A 19,946-nucleotide genomic window follows, 5' to 3' on the forward strand; every position below is an offset into this window, starting at 1 on the left:
AATTATCAGATTATTTTCCAAATGTGTTGAATTATTTTGACATTATTAAAGTCACGGAACATGAAATATCATCAATAACACCTTTTATTGCAATGAAGAATATAAATTAACAACTCAACCGGCCTTCGGACGGTCTTGCTCTAGCGCCACGCCACGCCTTTACAACTTTACATGAAAAGTAATGCTACTTTTGCAATGTAGCCTAGTTAAATAAAGAATTGTGAGAAAAGGTTGGTCGGGAAGATTTTTTGGTCATTTGTCTGGAAAATAATCATATCGTGAGTTGATTGTATCGTTACATGCTTAGTACTGTACTGTACCGTGCTATACTGTACCATACTTTTATCATCAGGAATCAATTCCTGATGAAGACCTGAAGGCGTCGAAACGTTGAATCCTACTAATAAAATACTACTGGGAGCTTAAGAATGGTGTGTGGACATCCTACCTTCTTTCTGTGGCACAGAAACATACATGTTAAAAATAAACTAATAATGGGGGAGGGGGACAGGTGCACAACGGAGAGTGATTGTTTCACCTGGCAGTTAATGGTACGTGTGTCATTCTTGTCACTTTGAGACCCACTGGTGTAGCTATAGTGTTTCCAGTGAAAAACATGCACAATAGCAGCACCCTGACTCTTTTTTTTCCTTTAACTATATATGACCAGTATGGAATGATGCGCTACAATAATGCTCTACAATACCCAGCCCTACCTACCAGGGTTCCACACCCACATTGCCGTGAACTTCCCACATGAATTATATAATGTACAAGTGATAAACGTAAGGTGCACCTGAGTGCCCTGTGCCTGAACCACTATACAGTATTTAGCAGCACATGAGACAAGTCTGAAAAGGGCTGTGTCGTCAATACAGACGCACACGTTCTCTGTGGCCTGGCCCTGCCCGGCTTTCTGCAAGACTGTATCTCTTCAGCCACAACAAACCCTGTGAACTGAACGGTCTGGGAATGGTTCCAGGAGAGGAGGCAGCGCTGGCATCCTCACCAGCTGTGTGTGTGTCTCTACATGTGTTTATACCTTTATGACTATTGCATAATTGGTGTGTAGCTATTGCATTGTTTTGCTTTTAACCCATTTGACCTGAGATCAGATTCTAAAAATGTCTTCTACATCCTGACAGTTTTCTGAAAAAGCTACTGTATGTTTCTATGTCAGTCGTTCTTCGATTTTTCAAAAATAGCAGGCCTACAAGCTCGTAGCTTGTAGATCTGCTATTTTTCAATAGCTAAAGTATAACATAATGCTAACACCAAAAGGGGTTCCCGCCCAAAATAGGTTAATAAAGACACAGGTTACTGGGCGTATTTGGGTCTCTGCAGTCTGCCCAGCACTAGACTTGACAAAGAGCTTCTCTCTCTGCCCGGTTGTGGCTGAAAACGGGACTGTGACACGGGTCAAAAAGCCGTGTACTACAGGTCAAGTGCAAGTTTAGCTCCCCATGCCGTCTTTAATGATCTGTGAAATGGATATCACAGTGGCATCTTTGTGTTTACAACTTTAAACCAATACCTCTGCTACTCCTTGATGGGAAGCTAACAACTTAACCTGATCAGGAGGTTTGTTCTTTGTAACTGTTGATGGGGGGGGGGGGGGGGGGGGGGGGGGGCGTTAAGACGTCTCTCCCTTGGGAATTAAAAAGAAAATCCATATTTTGAAAATTCCTCTAATCTGGTGTACAGGTGATGACATGCACATTACATGCATAATAGAATTACAAATTATTTCTTTCTTTATAATGGGAGAATTGGCACTCAAAGACATTACTGGTGACCACCAGGTGGCGCTGAAGGAGTTAATGGCTCAAATCTGTGATTTATTCTGTTCGGCTTAAAGCATCAAAATTACAGTTTCTTGTCTTGAGATTTTATTTAGCTTCATTCCATGTCTCCGTCCATTTCTCCTCCTAGATCTGGTGTCCCTGTTTGACCTGGAGAATGATCTTCCAGATGAACTGATCCCCAACGGAGACCTGGGCCTGATGGGGATGACGTCCAACGGCCCCGGGCTGAACTCCATGGTCCCCGACGCGGCCGCCAAGCACAAGCAGCTGTCGGAGCTCCTGAGGCCGGGCAGCACGTCCATCCTGGGAGGAGGGGGTCTCCCCCAGCAGCAGGGAGGCATGGTGGGGGGCCAGCTCGGTGGCGTCATGCTGGGGAAAAGCACTTTGGTGGGCTCGCCCAACCAACACCCGTCTCCCCTGCAGGCCCAGAAAGGAGGTGCCACGTCGGGACAGGGCAACGCGGCCATGGGCTTCAGCCAGGCAATGCTGAACAGCGGACAGAGCCACGGGGTTATGGGGCAGCCTCAGCCGGGACAGGTGATGAACGGGGCTCTAGGGCCCGCGGGTCGAGGTAGACCCGGGCCTGGCATGCAGTACCAGAACCAGGGCATGCCGGGGCCACAGGTGGTCACGGGGGTGGGCGTTGGAGGCAGCGTGCTCGCGGAGACACTCGCCCAGGGCGGGGGACAGATGGGAGCGCATAACAGCATGAATGCCCAGCAGGCTGGCAACATGAACAAGGTGAGTGTGGGTGCACTGCTTTCACATGTCATTTTCAGCTCTATGCACACAGAATAACTCTTTATACTTCCGGCCGCTTCCTTACTTCCTTACTCCCTTACTTCCTTACTTCCTTCACATGTGTACTAATTAACAAATTAAGGCTCGGTTCCATTTAGTGTGCAGTGGTTCTCAAACTTTTTCCAGTGCACAATAGCAGCACCCTGACTTATGTTGGAGTTCTGCTTTTTCCACTTAGTTGGTTTATGAGTTAAGTTATTTTCAAAGCTGAGCACCCACTGCCTTAACCAAGGGCAGTTTCCAGAGGACGGCACCTGCTTTTCTTTCTTCACAGGACCTTCATTAGTATCATCAGTAACACCTGTGAAGGAAGTAGGGAAGGGGCCCCAAGTTCTTTCCACAATGGCGTCTGTGACTGTGCATATAGCCCATTCTCTACTTTTTGACACTGGATGAGTTACTTTCCCTAACGGTAGTCAAAGCAACTGCAAGTCTTCACCGGTTTAACTATTGGCATCCAGCCAGATAAAAAAATCAGTTGTAGTTCAGTGTAGTAGTGTAGTGTATTTAAGATGTTTAAATTATCACATTTAATGTGATAATAAACATCTTAAATAAACTACACCTCCAGTCACTTTGCTGACAGCCACATGGTCCTGTGCCACTGAACCACTCATTGAGAAATGATGTGTGCACACTGAACCGAGAGAGGATAATCTGGTGCCAAGTGGAGCTGTGCCCTCTGGGAGCGGGCGGAGGCTGGATGAATGTCAATCTAGTAGTTATTATGGCTGTGTCCCGCCAAGCTGAAGATGAGAACAAATACAGTAGGTTAACCACATGAATCCTAGTGTGCATGTTCTGTGCATGGCGTCATAGGCCAACATTCGGCGAAAGTAGCAGCTTGTAGCAGCTCAAAAACGTAGGTGACCGAGCTTAGACCCCTGGGGGACCTTGGTCAATGTAGGGTTGAAGTGGTTACTATGCGACGAGAATGTATGAATGGATACATCCACTTTGTAGTGTGTGGAGCAGTGGTTCTCGTTTTAACTCGAGACCCAAAAGAGAGATTAGACGTTTGTCAGGGACCCAAACTAGTGAAAATGGGCAGATATGCAAGCTTACAACGCGTCGCTTCACAACGCGGTGAGAGAAGAAATTGGCCCGTGACCCAACGCAGTGTTTGGAATTCGGAAACCAGTGGCGTGGAGGACAGGACTAGACTATGCATATTCAAACATCCATGTTGTAGTATGTGGAGGACGGGACTAGACTGTATGAATATCCAAACATCCACGTTGCAGTTTATGTAGTGTATTCACACAGGACTAGAGTCTAGACTGAATACAGACAGGACTAGTGCATGATGTGAGAGAGCTTTCCGCCATCCCACTGCGTCTCTCTCAAGGCTGTTGTGGTTTGACAGGAAACGGAGGGGAAACCAGTGCAGTAGTTCTCACCAGAGATGACATCCACACAGACTTGGCCACATGAAAAGGTCTTTTCCTGTGGTGACACGGACACCCAGCGGCACTCTGCTTCACTCTCTCTTTTCACACAGCGCCGCATAATATATAGAAGCTCAACGCTCAGTCTGTGGGTTCATAATACAGCAAACCAAACCCTAGTGATCATATATAGGATATAGTGGTTCTAAAAGTGTGGTCCGATGGGGGATAGCCGAGTGGTTAAGGTGCGTACCACATGGGTTAAGGTGCGTACCACATGTGCTCTAATGCCTGACAAGCGAGTCCCAGGTTCGATTCCCGAGCCTGGCAGACCCTAATTGCTGCATGTCACTCCCTGACTTTCTCTTTCCTGTTTCCTGTCTCTTTTCAATGTGTAATGTCATTAAAGGCAGAGAAAGCCCCCAGAATATATTTAAAAGTGTGGTCCTTAAGGGCTTCCAGGGGGTTGCCAGAAAAGTGGTAATACTTTAACCACATTAACCCTATATTTATTGACAATTTGAAAAAAAGAACACTCGTCGCAACGGGTTTTGAGCTTGTAGATCTGTCATCTTGAAAAATCTTGTATGGGGCACAAACTATTCTCAGATGGGACTGTGTGGCTACCTATTAATTTGGGGGTCCTTGCCATGAAAAGGTTTGAGAACCACTGATGCAGGACAGTGAAGCACTTAGAATAAATGTGAGAGGAGAGGTCCAGGAAGAGAGGGATTTAACCTGTGTGTAGGTAGTGTGTACATAGCAGCCTTGTGGTTGGGAGATGAAAGCGAGAGGCTGGCACAAGTTTTGTTTTCCTTGTACAGCTGCCATCGGCGAGACGCGCGCTGCTGAAGTGTGTCTGTGAACACCAGCTTGGCTCGGTTCATTTTTGGAGCAGGGCCCGGGAATTTAAACCAGGATTCAATGAAGTTTAAAGCTGGCCATGAAAATACTTTTAGAATTTAGAATATACTTTCCAACCTGGAAACCTATACAGTCACTGACTGTATAGGTTTTTCACCACATTCAAAAATTGAGAAAATAGACAATCTGCAAGCAAACAACATTGCGTTGCCGTTGCATTATGAGCTTGTAAATCAGCTGTGTTGTTATCTCCGCCAAACCGAACGCATGGCCGAGGCCGTTTTGCACCCCATCCATCCGTCTGTTCGGACGTGTATGTCCGTCTGTGAACCTCTGCCCCAAATTTTTCAGATCCGCATGTTCTAGCGCTACCTGGCGGCAGATTTTTTTTACAAAACACATTTTTTAATAGTGACTTTTTTGCTATAGTCTGGCTGATTGCAGAGTATTACCAAAGTGGTATCCAGTAGCTCATGAAACATCCATTAAACATGGGCTCCCAGGACAAATGCGTTCCTCAAATAATATAAAGCTGTTCTTTGGAGTAGTGGAGTTGTTGGCCAAGGCACTTTTTATCATGTGAACATCTGTTTAAAAGTTCTTTGTAAACCAACAGATCTTAGGGCCTGTGCACACAAGGACGTATTTTGCGTTATCCGCACAAGTATTTAGCTGGTCTGCCCTTTCTGCCACACGGAGACGGCGTTGGCAAAATTTGGAGAGGCTACTTTGTTTTCTCCGTGTGTACAGCGAATTCTGCCTCTTTCCTGAACCGGTGATGCCATAGTCCCCTCGCCCCCTCCAAAATAACCTCAGGCTTTCTACCTACTTCAAAACAACAAAGATGGCGGCGTCCATGATCAGCCTGCTTTTTACAGCAACATGATACGTTCTTTTTTACTTAAAATGGTGCAGGTTTAAGACAAGCCTTTCATAACCGCCAGCTCACTGGTATTAATTGCTTAATGGTTATTGTCTCCACCAGGCCAAAGGCATGGGGAGATGGGGAGTATGTTTTGCACGTGTGTGTGTGTCCGTCCGTCCGTCTATGAACTGCTAATCTCCGGCACCGTTAGCCCGGTCGATGCCAAATTTTGCACACACACACACCCTGGATGCCAAAGATGAACCTCTGACCCAATATTTCCAGAACTGATTATACTCCTCCAGATTCTGTCCAAAAATCCTGCAAATCGTTACACACTATCTCTATCTCTATAGTCGTGTTCAAGATGGATCTGTCCGATATTTCATATTCCATCCTAATTGGCTAACATTGGCTTTCAAAGTTTGCAGGATTGGCCCTTTTGAATCAAAAAGCCTCAAATCATGAACGCAGCATGCAATTTACGTGAAATCTTTCACAGACTTTCCTTCTCTTTCACAGTCTATAAATCTCTTCTCCGAAAATAGCCGATCTGCAGCCTGTGAGCTTGTAGATCAGCTATTTTCGGAGAACATAGCTTTTGATTGATCAAGTCATAATGGTACTCACGTTATCAGCAATAGCATTGGGTTGCTAGCTGGCGTTGTCAATAACACTGGATGGAGTCCAGTGCGCCATCTTGAACTGCGCACGCACCCACGCCCATTCTATCAGTTTCTTTCAATCGCATTTATCTCCTATTCCTTTTCTGGTTAAAACGAGGTTTATTCCACGTCCCAGAGCCGACACTGTGATCACTACAGTAGTCCTCTCTCTGCTCTGACAGGGAGACCAGAAGTGATATGCGACAAAACACTATTATGTCCTCATAACATCCGGTGCTTGGCTTTTCAAAATAAGGGTTGAACGGGGTGGAAATGCTGGCATGAATTATATCAGTTATTCATATGCTGGCGGACTAAGTGTCCACAGACTTGGTGTCCTTCCGAAACATGGACATACGAAAGAGTGTTGTGTCAACTAAGGTAACATTTCTTATTGTATTTGTTATTATGAAGTTATTTTTGTATGTACTGGTGTTAACTTAATACAGTGGAGCACGACTACCTGTGTTAATGTTTAATTGTGCCTAGCCCTGGTAGCAACCGCGCCTATATCACGTGGACCTGCTGTTGACTGGGATAATATGGCCATTCACAACTAAACTATGAAATGGTGCACAGATCTGAAACAGAAAACTGAACTAGGAAACTCTAGAAACCCTGCTTTTCATTCCATCGTTTTCGTTTTTCAATCTTGGCATTCTAACTGTTGTCCTTAACAGACTCCCTCCACCCCCCCCCCCCATCCCTCAGTTTTCCCACTTCCCTGTTTTTTTTGTTGTCTTTTTGGCATTCTTTCCTTCACTCACTCTTCTCTCTGTTCTGCCATTGTCTGTCACCCTCTTGTCGTCCTCCCTCTGTAGACGGTCTCAGTGCAAGAGTCCCCGGGACTCTTGACCTGCGATAATGGAGCTGTAAATCACGGTCAGACGAACTAGTGTGTGTGTGTGGTTGTGGGTAGATAAGGAAGGAAGGAAGGAGACAGGAGAAGGAAGGAGGAACCTCGGCAAGCAGTGGCAACTCTTGAAGGCTTCCCTTGTGCCGTTAAACCCCTTAAACCGTCTACGTAGTAAACTAGTACTTAGTTGACAGGCATCATCTCTGTACTGCTCTGCTCTGTTTCCCACTCTACACCAAGGGCTATATCTTGTGCCACCCCTTACCCCTTATCCAACTTATTTGCCTTTTTTTTTTAATATCTACAATCTCACAACGTGTCGATGTAGAACGGCTAGCTGAACTAGGGTTGGGCTGTTGTAACTCCAAATAATTGCTCCATTGATTAGAAATTGATCATTCAAAATATGCTCCCCATTGACTTACTTACGTATTTACAGTGAAGAGACTCTTTTATGAAGGAGCTCTTTTAGCCCATCAGCGATCGCAAACAAAGCTGATTCAGACTAAGAACATCACCAAACCCAGTACTAAATAAATATGTCAACTTCATGGCAAGGTAACTACACAACCCAAACCTGAAACCTCTACCAAAGTGGTCTAGGCTTTTAAGGCACTTTCACCGCATGGTACCGGCTCAGCTCCACTCAACTTTGTTTTAGCAAACGTTGTGAATACTACATGTTTTCTTTTGTATCAAACACCTCCGTCGAGGTTCCAGATGAGCTGAGGCGATGCAAAATGTGAATATCGGCCAATCTTTACATAAAAATGGTTAAAATGCAATACTGTATATACCAATATATGCTGACAAGACCTTGTGTGATGATTCGAAGGCTTCAGATTCAGTCAGTGTTTTCCAGGGAAGCATTCAAAACCATCTAAAGTTGATTGAACTAATTCTGTGCTCATCTCCTTCAGATCTGAAAGCAATATTTGCATTGATCCATTTAACCATGCAAGTAATCGGTTACGGTAAACGGTAAAACACTGCAGACTACAGATTGGTTAGAGAATCATCACGACTTACTCACCTATAACTGCATGGAAGCTACATGGAAGCTACTTTTTTCGCTTCCGATCCCGATACTAGTGTCGTGATCTCATGTTGTGTTTATAGCTATCTAGCTATATATCTGGTGTTGTGTTTATAGCAGACTGAGACTCCTCACTCAAATGTGCACTTGCAGTGTGGGCAACTCCAAAGCAAACTCCACATGTCCCAACATTTTATTTACCTGCCATAGTGTCAACCCCTTACTCCTGTGTCGGATCGGTGGTTAGACTGGCATATTCACCGATACCGATATGACCCGATATGACAAATAAGGGCCGATCCGACTTTTCCCGATACCGCGATACAGTCACACATCTCTAGAAGCTACCGAATATACTGTTAACAAACATTTCAACTAGATGCTGGCTATGCAGAGGTTTGGTTGTCGCTAATACAGCCAGCTATATTAAGTGGGCTACTATCTGCAGTGAGAAAAACAAAGAAAGTATGCCAGGTAGCAAAGGCTAGTTGAGCCGGTACCATGTGGTACCACATGGTAATGGTACCATGTGGTGAGGAAGTGCCATAAGTCTGGTGTGGCTTGGCTTGTGGCAGTGGTTCCCAAAATGTTTAGCCCATGAGCCCAAAAAAGGAATTGGGCATTCCACCAGGACCCAAATTACCAGAAAATAGCAGATCTACAAGCTCACAACGCGGCCCGGTCGGCTGTTCTCACTACTTCTTAAACATTTGTTTATAACTTAAGGGATTTCTTTCTTTCTATAAGAATCATGATTTGGTATTAATTTGTGGCATTTTTAGCTTTTTGAAAATGTAATGAAATTACAAAATGTAGGAAAACGAAACAAATACTGGACCCATGAAAATGTGTCTGCGAACCACACATGGGTCCCGATCCACTGTTTGGGAAACAGTGCGCTAGTGAAGGAGGCTCCCGAGTCGGAGGGAGACGGTGGCAGGCAGCGAGTGTGTGTGTGTGTGTGTGTGTGTTTGAAAGAGAGGGGGAAGGGCACGCGACTGCACTGTGCTCTGCTGCTCGTACTCTGCTCAGCTGTTTAAAGCCTGCTGGTCTCTCTCGCTCTCACTCTCTCTCTCTCTCTCTCTCTCTCTCTCTGTCTCTCCACTGGGCTGGGGCTCGCTCTTTCATCTGTCTGCTGGAGCGCTGAGAGCAGCAGGGAGCCTCCGCTAAAGCAATGCCCAGCCCAGGCAGCGCAGCAGAGCTGGCTGGCTGCAGAGTGCAGGGAGAAGGTGTACTGTGTGCGCTGCGCTGTGCACACTACATGCTGGAAGCCTCCCGGAGATGCTGCCACGCTTTTTAGGCTTCTATAAAAAGTGCCTAAGAGCTAATTATCACCCCTCTTAGAGGAAATTAATCTATAATGGATGGTGAAAAGCAATCAATCTTTTAGTTTGGCTTTTTTGCAACTGATTTATTGGTCATTTATTGCTCATCGACTCTGGTTTTGTCTTCCTTAAGCCATTTAGATTTGTTATGCCTATATCTTGTTATGCATTTCAAGCCGGGAACGCCTCTGTGTCATTTTAGTTGTTATAGCAGCAGCATGCATTTTTTTTAGAATGTTTTTCATAAAGATTTGAAGTTTTTCACAAAACCTAAAGTCAGGATTTAGAAGTGTTCCTTCAACCTCGCTCCTGTGCAAGACGCAGCCAGACAGTTTGAAACTTCAAGGCTGTGTTCTGATGATCATCTGCTCGCCCGCTTGTTTTTGTCACACCTTGTTGTTCAGATGGCGTGTTGTGTAGACTAGAGGCATCCCTAGCAGGAGCCACTTCCCCCCCCGTTGGTACAGTTGAAGTTAGAACATTATATGCTGACATCTACAATATACACACAGCGGTGCTGTCGTTCCTCAACTTCTTCCTCCATGCTGAAACCAATCCTGACGCTTTAGACACGCCATGCTGGAACCTACAGGGAACATACTGGAGTCTCAGTGCTTTTACACAAAATATGCTGCACTGCTTTTCTCAGCTGGCGACAATTCAGTTCAATGAATTGAAGCTAAAAACATTTCACCTTAAAATCAATTAGTCTAATTAAGCACTTCAGCTGACCCTAGCTTCAATATCCGATAACTAAATATTATATAACTATTTCCGCTATATTGGAACCTTTTTTGGGTTATTATTTTTATTCACCCCTGATTAATCGAATTAATCTATTAAATCGCTTAATTAAATGAAGTCTCCCACCCGTATCATGAAGCCATACGTGTAATAAACAGCCTCTGTGTGTCTCTCCTCTCCTGTGTGTAGATGGGGATGCCTGGGGCTGCGTTCGGCCAGCAGTACAGCCAGTACTCTAATAATGCTCTATTATTATTAATAAGTATTATTATTACCCTGTTTGTGTCTCTCCTCTGCTGTAGATGGGGATGCCTGGGGCAGCGTTCGGACAGCAGTACAGCCAGGCCGCGGTGCAGCAGATGGGGCCAGCGGCGGCCGCCAGCGCCCAGCAGCTCCAGAATAAGACGGCCCTCCCCAACAGCCTGCCACAGTTCCCCAGCGCAGAGCTGAAGGGAGCAGCCAGCACAGTTCCCAACCTGGTAGGTGGCAATACTACAATAGTGTGTCGGCGACTAAAACTATGACACAAAATGTTCATCGACTAACCTTTTTTCACTGGGGAAAACATGAGCGTTGTGAGCTTGTAGATCCGTATAAACGCCCATATTTGGGCCATTATTTGCAAACTTAGTCAGCTTAATTTATATTTTGTTGAATGATGGTGCACAGAAAATAGAAGATCTACAAGCTCCAATAAGTCACAGCGCGTTGTGAGCTTGCAGCATGCCACTCACCAATCCAAGCAGAGGTCCTCACGAGTATGTAAATTCCTCCGCATCCCCCCAAAATGTTGTAATTGTCTCCACCAGGCCGAAGGCATGTGGAGAGAGTATGTTTTGCACTCCGTCTGTCCGTCCATGTGTGTCCGTCCGTTACCAGCTAATCTCCGGTCGATGCCAAACTTTGCACACACACTCCCTCGATGCCAACAATAAACCTCTGCCCCAAATTTTCCAGAACGGCCTTTTATAGCGCCACCAGGAGGCCGACTTTTGTAAAACACATTTTTGGATATTACTACTCCAGATTCTGTCCAAAAATCCCCCAAATCGTTACACAGTATCTCTCTAGTCATGTGCTCAAGACGGATCTGTCCGATATTTCATATTCCATCCTAATTGGCTAACATTGGCTTTCATTTAACTTGTGCCATACTTGGGCAATCCTCAACCGATTGTTATAATTCCAAGTGGTCTATACTCCGTGAAGTGTATATTTTCATTGGGTGTATAAGTCATGTTTTTTTTTATTGGCCTTCATCAAACGATATGGAGAGAGATGGTAGGGTTATAATGCCCAAGCCCTGTGGCCATACAGCATGGAGTTCATGTGCACTGAGCGCTGGTGCGCTCAATTAGGGATTTTGAGGTTAATTTCACTGACGTGTACAACATTGCGCGAATCTGGGTCAAATCAATTAAACAGAAGAGCAGAGCTGGCTACTGTATAAGCTCCCCGATTCTCAATATTAAATCAAAAAGACAAAAGACTTTGCCTGCTATTTACATTTGTCATACCTTTTTAATTTTGCACTTAAAACATGCTCGGCCTGGTTTCTGGGGTCCAAATCGATTTAGCATATTAACAGCCCCGGGCTACTATTTTGAAAAATACGGGTATGTCTGTATTTCCATGTTGTTGGAAATAATCAAACACCTGGAATGTAGGAGTTATGCTACACTTGCCAAGGAGTTCACTGAACTTCACTCAGATATAAGCGATGCAGGCAGTACAGACTTTCATGTGTGCTTTTCTCATATGACTGTGTGAAACAATTGGGTACATGTTTGCCTTTCTCTTGGGAAAGAAAACTGCCTTGGATGAAAAATGATCTGAGGAGGGGGGGGGGGGGGGGGGGTGGGTTAGTTGTTAGGCCATCACCTCTGAATATCGGAGTAATTTACCTTCCGGTGAAGTGTGGCTCTCTCTCCAAGCACAGAGCAAACACGGAGCCAGAGAGGCATGCAAATCTCTTCCAGGAACAGGGAAAAAAATACTTAATGAAGAGAGGAAATAGTTCTAGTTCTCTCTCTCTCTTTCTTCACTTTAACTCCTTGTTTATATTTTTATATATATATTCTTTTCTTTCTTTTACGTGATGCCTTCCTTTGTCTCTGGAGCTGTTCAGCGTAGCCTCTTTGATTGCTTAAGACTTGATTGCTTAACTGCAGCTTCCTCTTTCCCTTTATTTACTCTCCTTGTTCTTACTCTTACATAACACCCACCCGCCCACTTTTACTCTCCTCCGAGTCCTTAACACATCTCTGATGTCTCCCGATTTGTAGAGAGTGACTAATTCTTCCATTTAAAGCCTGAATACCTAAAGCATCCCCTTAACCACTTGCTAACCCTAGCATCTCCGGGATGAACATTTGGCAAAAAATTGCCGATGGCGTTGTGAGCTTCTAGAGTTTTGGTGTAGCATAGAGCCGCCCCCTGTCAAGTTTACTACAGAGGGTTTAAGACTGGTTCCCAAACGTTTTAGTCCGGGGCCCAAAAGAGAAATCACTAAGTCCCTCCCCAACCCATCCTTGTCCTATAGGCACGCTAGCAGTGAAGAAAGCTTGACCTGCATAGCAACCGTTGCTAAACTATTTGGAAAGGCATTGGACAATCGCTTTTTGAGGTGGGATTTAGTGAAGGGCTAATTGGACATTCTACAAGCCAATCTACAAGCTCACAACGTGGCGCTTCTCGCCAGCGTTGTGAGCTTGTAGATTTTCTATTTTCACTACTCCTTAAACATTTGTTTTCTAATTTATTCTTTGATTTTTATTTATTTATTAAAAAAAACTCTTGAGGGACAGACGGTAGGCTGACAGGAAATGGGGGACAGGGATGGGGGGGAGACATGCAGTAAATGCCATCGGGATTGGGAGTTGAACCCGCGGCACACTGCCAGACTTGGACTACCGGTCAGGTGCCTGGACCGCTGAGCCACGGCCCAGATTTATTTTGAAAAAGTTTTTTAAATAATTAAAAACTAAATGTGGGGAAAGGAAAAATGTGTCGGCGACCCACATATGGATCCCCGACCCAGTGTTTGGGAACCATTGGTTTAAAAGGGTGTGTGTGTGTGTGTGTGTGCGCGTCCCCGTCTCCAGTCCCAGATGCAACAGGCGGCGGCCATGGGCCAGGGCGGCGTGTCGTCGGGGGGCGGGCCCACGGCCGACCCGGAGAAGCGCAAGCTGATCCAGCAGCAGCTGGTCCTGCTGCTCCACGCGCACAAGTGCCAGCGCCGCGAGCAGGCCAACGGGGAGGTGAGGGCCTGCGCCCTGCCGCACTGCCGCACCATGAAGAACGTCCTCAACCACATGACCCACTGCCAGGCCGGCAAGTCCTGTCAGGGTGAGTTCAGCACCTGGCTGGCTGCCAGGCAAAAGTTAACCCATTTTGACCTGAGATCAGATTAACAAAAATGTCTTCTGTATCGGAACATCTTTCTGAAAAAGCTATGTTTCTATGTCAGTCGTTCTTAGATTTTTCAAAAATAGCAGACCTACAAGCTTGTAGCGCGCCACTCGGTGGCGCGCTACAAGCTTGTAGCTTTGACGCGCGCCGTTAGCAGCCTGTGTGTGTTGCCCTTCAGACTCCATTCAGCCCCAAGCGGCCTGCTCACGGAGCCCTTCAGACTCCATTCTGCCCCCAGACAGCGGACATTAATCTGATTCTTGTTTGTACGGCCATCTGAGAGCTTATTCCCAACACAAACGCTGTGACGAGTGGCTCTCCTTTGCGTATAATGACATGCCTTAAAATAGAGACGCGTGGCTATTGCTCAAGGGGGTTACCCAGGTGCATATTTGGCCAATGTGTCCTAATGTTCACGGTAAAAGGGGAGGAGTTTCACAGCGTTGGCTGTCGGCTGTTTATGGTTTTATGTCATGATGGAATATATTGGAACACAATATACAAATTGTTTTTACATAAATGTTTGCATGCCGTATCGGATTTGTTTAGGCCTCATTCTGTCAGCTAATCTCTGAAGTTGTGACACGATGAATATATCTTAAATTAATTTAAGTTTAAATAAAGTGTGTGTTAGACAATCTCATTGATGTTTTTTGATTTTTTAAAGTACCTTTACCACTTTATCACTGACTTCCCCATTTTGGGCATGGCTTATAGGTGATAAATTCCAAAATCTTTCTTTGCAATTTTCTTTTTACAGATTTGTCGACATGCACCCACCGGCTCTCACAGCATCAACACATTGCGAGCTCTTAGATGGTTCTATTTTGGAATAGCCGACGTGTAAAATGAGGGTTTCTGTGGTTAAAATAGCATGCTGAACTGCTGTGTCCTTTCTCTGAATAATGACTGTGGGTGCAGCCGGCCGCTGAGGCTTTTTATGTAGCGCACCTAATGACTTTCCGTCATTCCGTGCCGCGGCCCTTTTGTCAAAGCGCCGGCCGTCTCTTAAGGCGCCGCTCACTATTCCCTCGGCGGCGTTGTGGATTTACGGACGGTGACGTGATAAAGCGTTGTCATTGTCCTCGTCTCTTTACCGCGGCTCTAATCTATCTGGATAATAACCCATTCAAACCTGAGGCCCATTCTAATAAGGCCTTCTAAAATCAGTAGTGCTCAAACCTTTTTCGTGATTGAAAATTATCCAACAATTTTCACAAATGTTCAAAAATACACTAAAATCTAAAATGACACGGTTGCTTTCCCGGGCCTGATGGGATAACTCACTTTTCATATCGTGCCCGCCCCCCTTTCTCTCTCTCGCTCTCTCTTTCTCTCTCTTGTTTTTGGTGTCTCTCTCCCAGTGGCTCACTGCGCGTCGTCCAGACAGATCATCTCCCACTGGAAGAACTGCACGCGGCACGACTGTCCCGTCTGCCTGCCTCTGAAGAACGCCAGCGACAAGCGCAACCAGCAGCGTGAGTAGTGACTGTTGATTTCGTTGACTAAAACTAGGACGAAAAATGTTCGTTGACTACCTTTTTTCACTGAGGAAAATTTAATAAAAACAAAATAAAAACTAGCTATGATTACTTTTTTTTTCCTTTTTGTTACACTGAGGGTGTACAAATGGAACCAACTGGACCCTTATGGTTAAATGGTATACTTGATGATCGACGCATGCAACCAGTACTTTCACTAAGATGAAAATCGAAACAAAACGAGTCAATTGAACAATGAAAAAGTCAAATCCTATCCTATTCGTCGTCTTCATATTGTCTAGTTATTTAATTTTTATAATATATTTATTTAGTTGATAAACATTTGTAGTTTGTACAAGAACAGTCACTGATGTTAGGTGTTTAAAGGTGATATAGACAAGTTTCCAGTGTTTGTACACAGAAGTGAGTGAGTGTTTCCAAACAAATGCATATCTAGCTCCACCCCCCTCCCCCCCTCATTCTATTGGCTGAGCCAGGTCACTTCAGGCTATGGGATTGTTGTTGCTGCTGGGACGGACGCTATGGATATTGCGCTCGTATGGCTAAATATGACATTACAAAATTATGAATTTCTATCGATATCTTAGTTACAACAATGACATTGATGTTTTTTTAAGGGTAACTGTAGCAAAATCGCAATATCACACCGAGTCCCGCAAATGAGGAAGTAGGAAGTAGAGGAGACTCACTGGCTCTCAATTCAATTATCTTTTATTTGTAATCGTGCATATAAAACATATTGCCCCTCAAATGCCCCATGCCACTACAGCATCGTTCATTCATGTGAACTACTCTGAAAAATCGCTATGATGATCCGCGACGGCCTGTCACCGTTGGCGAGCACGGGTTGAATGCATGCTTCAAGCCGGCCGGCCGGCGGTGCAGGGTGAAATACTATTACTCACTTCCACTTCCACCATTTCAACAAAAGCACATACAACCCACTCCACATGAACGAGAACGATATTGATGTAGGCCTAAACAGGAGACTTTATTGGGGTCCGAGTCGTTCTGTGACTAAAGATCATCCGAGTTCTGTGGGGTGCTTATTGCTGCTGGTGTTGTTCAGTTTCACACCACCCAACCATGCACTATACATAGCGATTCTCATCATTTCAATAGGCTTACATATTAAATCATAAACATACTATTTCACATGAACAATGTTAGTGAAACTAAGATATGGGGATAATATTATACATTGCAATTGAAATTGCATCGCGTTTTCATTATAATACTGCAGTGCTGGGTCACACCGTCACTGGCTCGCGCTGCAATTGGCTAAAAGTTTAAATCCCCTCCGACGTCCCGAGTAGTAAACTGTAGTGGATATAAACAGCGCATTCAGCCACAGGGGGGAAAAGGGGGAGTGTGCTGTTGCAGGAGAACACCTCAGCATCATAATATAGGGAAAGATACAGGGGGAAAAGGCCAAAAGAATACATTTATAAATATTTAAATTTTTGGCTGAAAACTTCTATATCTATCTATATCTGTCTATATCACCTTTAAAGGTGCATGCTGTCAAACCGGAGCGCATCCATCCACTGCTCAGTATGAGGTGGAGCCCCCTGTAGGCTTGCTGCCGTATCACAGCTCTGTGCTGGCTCGCTTGACTGCCAAACTTGCAGCCTCAGCCAAGAGGATTCCTCTGGTAGAAAGACACGGGCCTGTAATATGACACCCTATAGGGGGAGGGGCTCTGTGGCACTCTGTCAGGGGGAGAGGGGGGCGGGCCCTGGGACATCCTGCTCCTTGATTGGCCAGAGGCCCCGTGACGGGTTTAAATCCCCCACAGAGGCAGCGTGCTCTCTGTCAGCGCTAAACACCGGCAGTGGCGGCAGGGAGCAACACACACACACACACACACACACACAAACACACACTGTCACAAACACAACATACACACACACTGTCACAAACACAACATACACACACACTCTGAAGAGCAGCATTTTATGAGATGGAGCAAAATGCTAAAATGCTTTATTTGAAATTTCTGGAAGATTCTAGATTCATTCAATGTTTTTTTTTCCACCATATATTTTATAAATATACATTTATCGTGTAAATCATAACATAATGACATAATGACAGACATGGATTGTTTTTTTCCCTCTGTTGTTGACTTAACCAGTTATCCACCTGTTTTATTTAGGTACCCGCTGATCTACACGCTCATTAAGAATCGCAAGCTTGTAGACCTGATTTTTGTAATGCGCTGAAAAGATGAATACATTTTCACCCAGGCCAGTGTAGGGGCTAATCTACCTATAAACAAGGGAACGTCTGTCTGTATGTCTGTTGCTGCTCCTCACTGCCTGCTCCAATAGCTCTGCATTTGCACACAGATATTGCCATTACCTTATGGAGGGTGTAACGGGGCCCTTTTTTTATTTTACAAACTTAACGCTGTTTATTAGCGCCTTTCGCCCACACTGTTTCACTCTAGTACTGAAGTTTTTGCCGTCACTGCGCATGTGCACCGTTTAAGACAAACATCTGTGTATGTCGCGTTACAGCACAATTGGTTGCCTATGGAATTAATTTACCTCCTGTCGCCTCCATCACGCAGGTCACAGAATCCCACGACTTGACACAGCTGCTGTGGGGCGCAGAGCTGCGCTTCACAGAAGTAGAAGCTCAAACGAGCAGCGACGGGGCGCACTTGCAAACGTGCATGCTTGTGTGTGCGTGTCCGCTGACGGGTCGCAAGCATGTGCGTGCGTCCATGCACATCAACTGTTAACCCCGCTAATCGCGTTATGATTACTAATGCACGATCTCTTTAAAGACGCAAGTCTCTCGCTCAACGTTAGCAAGCACTAGCAGCATAATATTTACAACAATGGAGCAGGACACCTGTGTGTGTGTGTGTGTGTGTGTGTGTGTGTGTGTGTGTGTGTGTGTGTGTGTGTGTGTGTGTGTGTGTGTGTGTGTGTGTGTGTGTGTGTGTGTGTGTGTGTGTGTGTGTGTGTGTGTGTGTGTGTGTGTGTGTGTGTGTGTGTGTGTGTGTGGTGGCAACGATGTGTCGCACGTGTAACATAACTCTATGGCAACAACGAGGCACTGTGTGCGAGAGAGACGTCTGTGAGACCGAGGAATACACAGACCCCCCCAGCATAATATTAATTTTGTGCCCATGCCAACTTCCCAAGTGCATCCCTTATCAACTCCCTCCCCAGCCCCAGACTGAGTAGACATCAAAACACATACATCAATAATATGATCCATTAAATCACATTACCACTCTGTACATCATTTGGTGTTCATATATTCAAACGGGTAAGGACTATAGTATGATTAATTTACCCTGTATTGTCCACTCCTCCAGCCATGCTGGGTTCCCCGGGCTCCAGCCTGCAGAATGTCATCAGTACAGTGGGGCCGCCGGGCCAGCCCAGCGCCCCGGCCTCCATCAACAGTGCTGCTGCGACCCACATCGACCCCAGCTCCATGCAGAGGGCCTACGCTGCCCTGGGCCTGCCCTACGGGAACCAGTCTCCTGTCCAGGGTCAGCAGACTGCCCCCCAGGGGCCTCAGCACCAGCAGCTCCGGAACATCAACTCACTAGGTAAGGACAGTGGTTCTCCAACTTGTTTAATTTCAAAGACCTTCGCAACTCTGAGATCGAATCAAAGTTATTATAGTTTGGGATTTTTGTATAGTTTAGTTCTAGTTTTCTTTTTTTTCTTTTTTTCTTCTTATTCAGTTAGTTTTAGTTTTTAGAGCGGGTTTGCTAGTTTTTATATAACTCTTAGTTTTAGTTTAGTTTTTATTATTTTTAGTTTCCGTTTTAGTTTTTTCTGCCTTTTTCAATCCTTCACCTGACAAATAAGTCAGTTGCAGGATTGAGTATCAATGTAATAAAAACTCAAGAAATGATATAATTTAAATATCCAGTAACAGATTAAGCTTATAAATAAATTGACAAAAAATAAAACTAAGGGCAGTTAGTATAGGTTAGTTTTGTAAACAACACACAATACAGTTAGTTTTTCTTTTCTAGTTTTTCTTTAGTTCAGTTAACAAATAATTTTTATTTTATTTTAGATTTCCTTTTTTTTCCGTTAGTTTTAGTTAACTATAATAACCTGGGATGAAACCAAATGGACCCAAAAGGCCTGTATGTATGCTTGCCTCTGCTCTACGTATCTGTCTGTAACTGTGACTCTGTGTGTGTCTCTCAGGCACTAACCAGATGAACCAGATGCCAGGGGGCATGGGTGTCCCCTCATCAGAGCACTCTGACTCTCTGCCTTCCACGCTCAACAAGTGAGTCCTCCTCTCATCCTTTCCTCATATTCTGTGTTTATTTTAATGTTAAAGTTTTACTATGTGAGACGTCATCTTTAGTAGTCTTTGGCAACACCATTGAAAACAAATTGAGGAATTTATATGGAATGTTTATAGTGAAAAATATACCATTGAAAGATTATACAAAATTATAAGGCGCTGCCTTGCAACGGCCGTTTCCAAAAACACTTGAGTACTTTTTCCACCACTGCCAACCAATAACTTCTCTCCTCTCCTCTTGCCCCTCCTCCAGTCAGCTGATGCCAGATGGCTCGGTGGCAGGGGGTGGGGCCATGGCGGCTTCCCCGCTGTCTGCCACGGGCGTGAGAAAGAGCTGGCACGAGCACGTCACTCAGGACCTCCGCACCCACCTGGTGCACAAACTGTG

At 45.0% G+C, this 19,946-nt stretch overlaps 1 protein-coding gene across 4 annotated transcripts in view; it reads left to right on the top strand.

Moving 5' to 3' along the window:
* Positions 1–19,946, top strand: part of crebbpb (CREB binding lysine acetyltransferase b) — a 70,419-nt gene that overhangs the window by 20,014 nt on the left and 30,459 nt on the right. For all 4 annotated transcript variants that reach the window (XM_083780224.1, XM_083780226.1, XM_083780227.1 and 1 more), the window contains exons 2-8: positions 1,933–2,546; positions 10,652–10,828; positions 13,454–13,697; positions 15,125–15,238; positions 18,597–18,836; positions 19,453–19,537; positions 19,812–19,943. In XM_083780224.1, the coding sequence (XP_083636350.1) occupies positions 1,933–2,546; positions 10,652–10,828; positions 13,454–13,697; positions 15,125–15,238; positions 18,597–18,836; positions 19,453–19,537; positions 19,812–19,943 (1,606 nt within the window). The remainder of the gene's footprint in view (positions 1–1,932; positions 2,547–10,651; positions 10,829–13,453; positions 13,698–15,124; positions 15,239–18,596; positions 18,837–19,452; positions 19,538–19,811; positions 19,944–19,946) is intronic.

This window comes from Protomyctophum parallelum (assembly GCF_964188405.1).
Source record: "Protomyctophum parallelum genome assembly, chromosome: 13".
Lineage (NCBI taxonomy): Eukaryota > Metazoa > Chordata > Actinopteri > Myctophiformes > Myctophidae > Protomyctophum > Protomyctophum parallelum.